At 41.7% G+C, this 10,501-nt stretch overlaps 1 protein-coding gene across 1 annotated transcript; it reads right to left on the bottom strand.

Annotated features, from left to right (window-relative positions):
- Positions 1-2,044: 2,044 nt before the first annotated feature.
- Positions 2,045-10,233, bottom strand: STMND1 (stathmin domain containing 1). Its single transcript, XM_076332100.1, is given in 8 exon segments — positions 2,045-2,084; positions 2,086-2,228; positions 2,230-2,272; positions 2,274-2,311; positions 2,733-2,858; positions 6,757-6,911; positions 9,085-9,265; positions 10,150-10,233. Coding segments are annotated over 8 exon segments (810 nt in total).
- Positions 10,234-10,501: the final 268 nt, after the last annotated feature.

Consider the following 10,501-nt stretch of genomic DNA (forward strand, 5'->3'; position numbering starts at 1 on the left):
TCACTTCTCAGCCCACCCATTGAACTACACTGTGCCACAGCTTCATCTCGAATCTTTGATTCTAGGAATTTTTTCTAAGTAGACTGCTATTAGTAATGACACTTGCAAAGCCCTCTTGTTTCTTGTTGCTTTTTTCAGGGTATCTTTGCTGCATAGTTGATTTGAGAGACTAGCAATCACGTCTGACAGACAGATAAGCCAGGCAGAAGCACATGAGTGGTCCTATTACAAAAAGGTACCTTTCCTGATGCTGTGCTTCTCTCCCTGTATCACAAGGGCTTATCTGGCTTTGTGCTGCAGGGAGCTAAGATCCTCACCCAGGAAACAGTGGAAGAAATGGCATTGGCTGTGGACAGACCATTGTTTGTCCTTCTGAAACTATGGGAAGGTACTGGGAGACTATTAGCACTTGAGTAAGCTCACTGCAGGGCGAGGCAAACTACTCTAACTTGGTGGAACAGTTTGTATGGATATATGTACGCATACACACACCAGTTTTTATTCCAAGCCTGGCCAGGTAGCCTTAGCTTAAAGTACCTAAGAGACAAAAATCAGTGAACAGCCTGGGTTAACTGTGTGGTGAGAACGTGCCCGCAGATCTCTTACTTCTCCTGTTTGTCAGATTGTTGGCTAATTTTGAACCAGGTGAGTAAAGTTTCTCTGTTTCCTAAGATTTTTTTCTCTTTTTCTTGTTTTTCTACTGTTCTTTCCAGGCAACCCAGGGTGATTTTCAGGTTTTCTTCTGTATTGCTAATAGAGCTTTTTCACAAAACCTGCCAATTTGGCCAGGCCTGGAGCTGGGCTGAAAGAATAGGCTCTTTCTGGTGGGCTGCCTTACTCAGCTCCTCAGGTGGGATCCCAGCTGCGCAGGAAACGAGATGAGCTCTTGCTCCTCCCCTTAGTGATTTAGTACAAGTCTGGCAAGAGAGGAGGAAGCAGGAAAGCTTTTTTCTTTCTGAGAGTGATAGGGAGAGCTACCATGGGAGTGTAAAAATAGGGACTACCTTTTTGTCTGTTTTGCAGTGCCTGGCCTGTGATTTAAGAGAAGAGTGGTCCTGTGCTGCAGCTGAATTTCCTTGGCTTGGAAGGTGGAAAGGAAGAATGTGTCACCTGTAGCTGGAGGTAAGTAAAAAGCCAGGGTAGGAGCAGAGGTGAGTGTGGTGCAGGATTGATGGGGGAGAGAGGTGGGTAGAGCCTGCGGTCCAAATGGAAGTGGGGATGGACATGTTTAGAGATAGACCAGAATGGAGTGGCAGGGCTGATAGCAGGGAGAGCATGAATGGTACAATTGCTTTACTTGTTGCTTTTGGAAGAGCTGGCTGTAATAAATGTTGCACGCGCATTGGAGGTAGGGTATGGGGGATTCCAAAGTCAAAAGACTGACCAAACACATCGCTCTGTAACAGAAACAGTCATCTCATTCCATGCGGACAAACCAACTGTGCTTGTTAGTTGTTTTCTCCATTGTAGTTTCAGTCCTTGTTCTGTCCTTCCTTTGTCTGCTCAATGCTTGTCAAATAGATGTTCTTGGGGCCTGTTGTCACCTTACTACCTGAAGCTCTCACCTCTTTGTTAGTTGCTCTGTGCTTTGGTGTTACTCTTAGGGTCCCACCGTGTTCTGCTGGCCCAAATCCCTGCTGGTCACAGCTTTTTCCCTGCTTACTCCTGCTTTTGTGCCTTCCTGTGTGTATACAATGCCTTTCCAACTTCCTGTTCCCTGCTCCCTAGGGAAAGGGAATCTTTTCACGGAGCCATCCAAGAAGTGAGCTAAATTTAATAATAAAAAAGTAAATTTGATAGAATCATGATAATGTGTATGTGCTCGAACTTAGTGACTGGCCGGTTATTAATTTGTGTCTTCCTGGCTCTTCTCATTTGTTTTGTTACTTTCAATTAGTGTGTAACAATTAAGATTAGATACCATTTTCCCAGGTGAGATAGGTAGCAGCAAGACTCAGCTGTGCCCCTTGATAAATCATTTACTTAGGCCCCCAAAAAAGACAGCTGAAGGGAGCAGAGGAGTTCCTCATTTTTGCAAGACAGCTTAGATCCAGATTGTTTCATTGATGCAGTTGTAAGTTACCAGACTCAATGACAGAGTCCTCGGTATAATTGTTTGTGGCCTCTACTGCAGTTATTTCCTTTAGCAGTACCCCTGGCTCTCTATCTAAGGGTGAGGGCTGAGGGGTGTCTGTACCTCCTTGGCTTTAAAAACTTGGGCAGTCCTTTTTCAGTCTGTTTACCTTTAGTTTGGTGGACAGTTGCTGGGAAAAATGTGTTGTGACATTTTGTTCAGTTCCTCTTCCCTAGCCTAGAACAAAATAACAAGAAAACCCAATGCTTTGTAATGAGGGATGGAAGTACATGCGTGTCAAACACATGCAGCAGTTCTTTCTATCTTTCTGCCCAAATGTGATCAGAATGTTACTCCAGTTAGCACTGAATTTAGTCAATTTATTCTGGTGTCCGTGGAAGATGCATCTTTTGCTATAGGAAAAAAAGACTGTTCCAGAAGTTTCCTCTTATGCATATCTTTAAAGTAACCTTCCAGACTTTCGACAAAAATAAACCTGGACTTCCAACATCTGTGAGATGAATATAGGACCCTCTGTGCTGCCATTAATCAGGTTTTGGTAGTAGGTTGTACTGTCTGCATTAGCTTGATTATAAAAAGTAGAGGGCTTCAGGTGATAAAGCAAACACTGGAAAAATACATAGCAGAATTAGATGACCTGTTTTTTCACTTCAGCAGAAGTCTTCATGTCCTTCACTGTAAAATCACCTGCTTCCTTGTTTCCAAACTGAATTTTTTCCAGCCTAGCTGGTGGCTTCTTCGGTGTCTTTTCCAGAGCAGCTCTCTGTAGAGACATTAAAAGCTTTCAGCAGAGTATATTTTGATGTTGGGGTGACACTTTGCTGCTTGCCTTCTGCTTTTTTTTCATGCATGGAGGTGATGGACTCTGATGCCAATGAAAGCCTAGAAATAATGATGTACTAATAACCTCAGTGCTCACTCATGAGTGGGTGTTGTCTGCAGTGAGAATTCCCCTTTTCTGCTGAATGATGTCCCTGTGAAGCTTGCAATGTTGCTGTACACCCAGCAGATGTGGGGATTTGGTAATGAGGCCCTAAGCATTTAGGGCAGTTACTTTATTACTGCTGAAGAGATTTAAGAACGGTTTTGTTAGAGCTTTGTAATCATGATACTGCTGGCCTCTGCTGCATACAAATGAGCAGCCCAATCCTAGAGCTCTGCTGCTGAGGGTAGCGCTTACTCCTGGAAAGATGCAGTGATTGTTTGATCAGCCAGGAGGCTGAATTCTACTGTTTCCTGTATGATAAGCAGTTTTAGCAGTGTTAAACCCACACCAACGACCTAGGGTTGAAATAATCACTATCCTGTTACAAGTCTCCCGAGTTATCTGCTCCCCAGACTTTTATTGCCATAAATAACTCTAGAAGTCAGGCCTCACTGCCAGAAGTGTTAAGTGCTGCAAATAGTATAGAAGATGAGTCATTTAGTGAGATGAAGGTGGAGCATGAATCAGTAGGAAGAAAACTGATATACAAAGGAGACGTTTTGAATGCAGATGACACAAAAATCTGAACAAAGCGATGTTCAATCATCATAAAAAAGAAACAAAGGACTTTTTCAAAAGAAAGAAACTCTTCTATCCAATGACAAAGGCCATTCTAGTGAAAGCCCAAAGTGGGAAGGTATTGCATATGAGCATGTCATTCCTTACCCAAGATAAACTGTGGACTGCATAGGAAGAGATGAATGGAAAATTCTTCCCAATATGTCCAAACTAAACAGAGTATTCAGTAAGCAGGTTGCTTTCCAGATTGTTCTGTGTCTATATAAGCTGAGAAAAGAACTTATCTTTTAGCTAAACAGTTTTGGGAGATCAAAAGTCCTCATAGCTTCAACGAACCCACACTGAAAGCTAACAGCAATGGAAACGCTAAAATAATAACCTGTGCGCATCCCTTGTAAATGATAACTCATGGTAAGTGGATAAAATTCCCATAGACCATTCCATTTGAAACTACAGCTTTTGGTCCTTTTGCTTACCCTCTAGCTCACACACATAGGAGTGCCTTTAAAGGTAGACTTGGAAAAAAGGTACCTGATAGATGATATCCTACTGCTGCTGGTGCACTAATGAACTAAAATGTCTGGTGCTGTCTATAATTCAATTCCTGCCACTTCTTGGGAGTAGGGGTGTCTATTAAGAGCTTAATGTAACTCCTCAGGGGTGAGGATTAAACATTTTCATGTTTGACATCAGCTATGATTCTCTGGATGTTAGGAAAAGGTTCTTCACTGAGAGGGTGGTCGATCACTGGAACAGGCTCCCCAGGGAAGTGATCATGGCACCAAACCTGTCGGAGTTCAAGGAGCATCTGAATGACACTCTTAGTTATATGGTTTAGTTTTAGGTAGTTCTGTGAGGAGCAGGGAGTTGGACTCTGATCCTTATGGGTCCCTTCCAACTTGAGATGTTCTATATAGTCTATTATAGTCTATATAGTCTATTTGAAGCACACACACCCCCTCCCTAAATGCTGAAATTTAATTATGCAAAGAAGCCTAGACACCTGTATCTTAGGTGGAAGCTCTGGCTCTGCTGGTGTTTTTAGTAAGAGCCACTATTAAAACTGTAGAGGCTGGTTTATCCTGTGGCACGTACAGCTTTTCCTTGGCTTTGTTACGCTACACCCATGAAATGTTGCTCTCAAAAGTACTGCTCTTTTAGAGCAGTAACACTTAGAAACAGGTATAACGAGGCATCTTAACCTGTACTGCTTGGAGTTCCTTTGCTCAGGATAAAGTGAGGAATGGTCAAAAGACTGAAGGCTTCTAGTGTAGCTGTTGCACAGTGTTGGCAATGGCAGGAAATCCAGAGAAGACGGGTAATGCTGCCAAGGCTTAAGCGATGCAGATACTTATATGGAGCAGAACTATGCACAGGAAGGGAAAGCTTTTGCAAGGATGTGTCTATCTCCAATATTATTGTAAAAATAATCTCAAACCTGGTTGTACTTGTCTTTCATAGTGCTGTGAGGTCTGTGAGCTCATTTCTTCATTGAAGCTAGTGCTGGACTGAAATTTGGCATAAAGCTATTCATGCTTATTCCTGGTCAATTCCAAAATTTCAGATGTGAATTTACCCATGTGTTAATGCTCAAAATCCAGAGCGGCATGTTGTAATTTGGAATATGTCTGGGTAATAAACCTTTTCTACTGTGTCTGTTCAGTGCATTTAGTCCCTCTATTCATAGGTAATCTGCTGGATTTCAGCTCTAATGGAATAAATTATTCTTACAGGAGGTAGCACAGGCCAAATTTTCTGTTGCTACTAAGGGAGAGCTAATAGTTAACAGCTAGGGACAGATTTGTGTTTTCACTTGTAGGTTACGGAGCAGTGGGCCCAGCTCAAATGTAAAATACCACTTGGAAAAGTTGACTTTGTTAGTGAAGACTTTGTTAGTGAAAAGCATGAGGTTCAATTTTTAAAAGCTGTACTGATTTTTAGACAAAAATCCTCCTGTTGGGAGGATAGAAATTCTCTAAGGAGAAATAGCACAGACTGAGTTTCTGTCAATAAAAGAGTATGTGTAATTTAATATCAGACAGCTTTTTAATACAAGAGGAAGAAAAGAACAGACACTTGCCTATCTTATGAAGGGAAAAATACAAAAACCTGCCTGCAGTGTGTTACCTAAATTTAGCCACAGAGGGGATAGTCCTTTCAGATACTCAAAAAATCTGTCTGAGGGGAAGTAAGTAAAGGCTATGGAGATGTTGTACTTGGAGACCTTCCAAGTGCATTTTCCCATTTTCCAAAGTGCTGGCAATAGGAAATGTGTTAGACAGCACCAGTGGTCAGGCTGTAAGGTGGCACTTGCTTGTTTAGTCCTTCTTATGAAAGTTTCTGTTTGATCTTCAATAATATAGGTGGCCAAGGTTAGAGATGTGTGAATGGCTTGCCTCAAATGACAAAGCTACTCAGAATCATCCTTGGTTTGAGCTTGAATTGTTCCTGTGTCCAAGCAGTGGTGGGATCATGCTTTGGATGATACATATCCACAAATGTGTTAAACTGCTTACAAACTCCCTGAAGACCACCTCCTTCCTGACATCTGTACTAGAAACCGTATCTGGAAGAGGCATCTGATCCTTAACACAATGCTTGATGACAAAGAATGAACTTGAGTTCAGAAGCCAAAATAAACCTCAGGTTATCATTCAGAATGAAAAGAAAATGGACAGTAGTTTCTTATTCAAATACCAGTTCTATATTTTTTTTAAAATCCATTATGTAATGGTTTCTTAGTCTGAGACCAAATGTGAATTGTAGATTTCTCAGAAGTGTGAATATTTAGGATTTCGGAGGTCTTAAGTGTAATTACAAGCCCTGGCAGCAGTATTTCTTCTAGTTTTGTGGACTTGAGAAACAAGTTTGTGGCATGTAACTTCCAGTGAGTTTTTCAAAGAGCAAGTTCTTAGTACTGTCACTGCCTCCTTTGTCCCCATTTGAAACAAGCCTGGAAACTGTAAACAACTGAAAACCGCTGCCAGCTTGTGTTGTACTAACATCCCCATAACACAGTTCTCTGTTTAACAACTTGCTTCTAAATTCTTAGAGGAGATATGCCTGGATGCTTTGTGTGTGCAGAAACTGAATCTCGGGGTGCTCACAGCAGGGTCAGAGCTGTAGCAGGGGTCCTGCCTCATATAATGGCACTTACCTTGTTTTCATACGCTTCTCCAGTGCTGCCAGTGGTACTTTGGCTCTTGATTATTCCCTGCATCCTCAGCTCCTCAAGAATGTCTGATGATTTTTGCCTTTCTGTTTCCTGTAAGGGCCATGATTTACCGGTGAACTCACTGGTGAGCGGTGCATCTTCAAAAGATGAGAATGTTAAAACTTAATACTCGTAGAGCACTTGGCATTCAAACAAAACTTCATGATGTATTTCTGATGCCAGAGCTTTTATTTAAGAGGTTACATACTGAGAACGTCCAGCGGAGAAGGCCTGCTTAAGGCGCTCTTCACTGCTTAAACTTTGCAGCAAGTTTCAAGCCACTAAGCTTGAAAAACGGTGCGGGCGCCTAGTTCAGTTTCTCACGGTAGTCAGTTACACCCAGAGGGGCACATTCAGGAAAGCATGGAAGCGTGTGCTGAAGGCCTGTGAAGCCAATTTTTGAGCATGTTCCTAAAGAGGGTCCATAGGGAGCTCTTTGTAGTTCAAGTTCTCAAGGGTCCTGTGATCTGGTCAGAGAAAGCCAGGCTGGGATGGGATAGTACAAGCCTACTAATGGGCCGTCTTATAAAGATCACTGTGCTCTTCTGTTAAATGAACCCAAACTTTCACATGCTTTCCTGGTCTATGATTTGTGTTGTAACAGCATTGCTACGTTTGAGTCTGATCATAAGCATTCCACCACTTAATTATATATTTATAAACAGCAATTAAGAATAAAAGCCAAATTATTTTGATAACCCTTCTGAGTGGCTGTTTAGTTTCCATGTATTAGACGTGAATAAACAACGAACAACTTTATTGCCAAGACCCATCAGGTTTTTCAACCCTCTGTTGACAGTTCTATCGTCTGCCCAACCTCTATTGGCAAAAGATAGAGCTTTTGTATGAAGAATGCTTGGACCAAATCAAAATCGCAGTTATTTGACATCTGCCAGTCTTTATAAGCAGAGTGGGTATGACAACGTTGGCTTATTTTTTTAGTTGTAAAACAAAAATACAGAACATCTACCATCTTGAAGAAGCTGACTCCATACCTCTCCTAAAATAACTGAACCAGTCACCCAAAAAGCACTGGGGTTCAGCTGTCAGTCAGAACACAAAATGTCAGAAGCCAGTATACAGCAAAACATATCTTGGCAAAAAATAAAAGCATGATGAGTGGGCAATGTTGACAAGTGATGTGAATTTGTATTGGTTTTACTAATCTATTCATTCAGGAGAAAAATGTAGTTGAAATATCTTGGTATGGTATGGGTTTTTTTTGTCTTGAAACAGAAGATTGAAGCATGATTTCAAAAACTTTCTGTTTAGAAATTTCCTGTGAAGTTATCTTTTAGCAAGTGGGAGGAAAAGGAGCTTGAAATGAAATGCACTATTTCAGAGCAAGCAAACAATTTTGTTCAATCTGAAATGAAATCCTTTCATCACGTCCTCCTGTGGCATTGGGAGTTAAGTCCTCTTTAATGAATAGCAAATACCAGTAACTATTCCTTTTGTGTTCAATTTGAAATATTTTATTGCAACCCTTGTTTATTACAAAGAGTAAACAACCACTGTAGATTTTCCATTTAGTGTGTTTGTGAAATTTAAGCTGTTCATGGCACTTGGAAAGTACAAGAGTTAAACTACAAAATTAGGGGGTTTAAATGTGCCAAAGATGGTGCTACTTTTCCATTAGCAACTCTTACTACAGTGGTGTCTCAAGATTATAGAAAAGTTTGGGTTTAAGTGTTCACTTGTAATTAAAAACATAAATTTCTTAGCAGACCTTTGCTTATCATGATGACTTCTGGAATTTTTAGTTTTCTCTGTATGATAACTGGCAACTTTTGCTTGCAAACTTAAGGAATAACACGGTATTTACTCACTGTCTCTACCTGATGCTAGTCAGGGGCATTGTATTAACCATTCTGTTGTAAAAAATGACTCATTGTAACAGCAGACTGACAGCCCTCGCGTGGGCAATGCGTCTTCCCAGTGTGCCGTAATCCCAGTTAGAGAGGGCTGCCCCTGGGGACAAGGCTGAGTTTGTTCTCTTGGTCTGTTCTAGGCGTCTGCCAAGAAGAGTATCTACCCTGCTGCCTGTTCTGGTAGTGAGGGTTGAGTCATGCTACAGAACATAATCATCAGCTAGGATATGCTTTCTGCTACTATTGCATGGTTTTAAACCAGTGCTAAGAGCTCAATCCTTGTGGTGTTGCAGCATGAACGCTTCTGGGTGTAGAAGTTGGCTGTAGCAGTAGACTCTCAAGATAATTTCCTCCTAGGTCTCCGTTTGTGGAGCTGGTATGAACTTCAGTTACTGTTTACCTGTGCTTTGTGCATTGCTGCTTTTCTGAGAAGATGTAAATCTTTCTGGTAGTTCTTCAGGGGAGTCTCCCTCACTGGTCTCATCTTCAAGTTTTGGCTCCATCCTTTGAAGTGCCTGTTGGCCAAGCTGCCCATCCTGTGAGGGCACAGCCTCTGTTCCAGCAATGCTGTCATTTTTAGTCTACAAGAAAATGAAGAAACAAATGAGAGAGAAGCTCCTTGGGCTTCTAAACATTTAAGGTGGTATCTAGAATAGTCCCATAGAATTGGCAGATTCTGAGTGGAGTGGGAGACAGGTGTTCCTGATACTTATCCATGTTCTGTCACAGGTGGATGTTGATGGTGAGGAAAGGTCTCTTGGAGCATTTTGGAAAAGAAGCAAATGACCTTAAGCCTAAATGTGTCCATAATCCAGTTGACTATATTGGAGTATTGTTTCTGTACTTTCAGTGCCTTCTATATGTGGATTATTGGTTAGAAATTTAAAACTGAGTTTTAAATTAACACTTGGTAAGGTGTTAACCTGTGCACCTTCTAAACAATAGCTTTGAACCTCCAAAGAATGCAGGATTAGAGCCTAGATGTATTCTTGTCTCCTCTGTATGTTTGGGCTTGAGCCAATGCAACTCTGCAAACTTCACAAAGTGGCTGCGCACAAGTATCCTATAATATTTGCATATATACAACCCCTTTGCCTCATAATAACTTTTTGAGGCAAAACCCACCTTGCTGCAGTGTTGTAATTCAATGCTGGTGTGGGAGATAAGTGCCTCTAATTGTATCTTTAATGAGGCAAGTGAGACAGACTGTGAAAAGCCACTTTCCAGGTGCTGTAAAATCAAGTCATGCATGTGGCCAAATGGTGAGTCTGCTTCCCCTGTAGCATAAGGGTTGTATTAAGCTGAGTGAGTGATAGCCTTTCTCTTAAAGAGCTCCCTGACAGATTCAGAGCTACCGTTAACATCAGCAAAATAATTTCTCTGTATGCAGAAGTCCTTGTACACTCGCATGCTAAGATGTCTCCTAACACACTTTGTACAGAATCTGTTTGGAAGAAGTCACTACCTGGCTTTTGGCTTCCTGGTTGTTCTGTAGCTCCTCAGAAGACAGCTGTGCGACAGCGACCCTGTTAGAAATATTACAGCCCATGGTGAAACTGTGGCCATCTGATTGTCCTTGCTGCAAGTCCAGGGAGTAGGAATGCCCTAGTCTCCTCCTTGGGAGCTTGGTTATTTGTTATCACCATGGAGTCTAACTGTTGCCAGGGCCTGTTGCTACAATAAATAACACCACAGAAGGCTTTTCTTCTTATGTCCTGGCATACAGACGTCATTGTCTTTGTCCAGGCACCCTCATCTGAAGTTGAGAGGGAATGTGTTTCTTCTGCGTAGCTGGGATGTTGGTTTGAGAGCACCAA

This window comes from Aptenodytes patagonicus, chromosome 2, assembly GCF_965638725.1.
Source record: "Aptenodytes patagonicus chromosome 2, bAptPat1.pri.cur, whole genome shotgun sequence".
In the NCBI taxonomy this organism is placed as follows: Eukaryota; Metazoa; Chordata; class Aves; order Sphenisciformes; family Spheniscidae; genus Aptenodytes; species Aptenodytes patagonicus.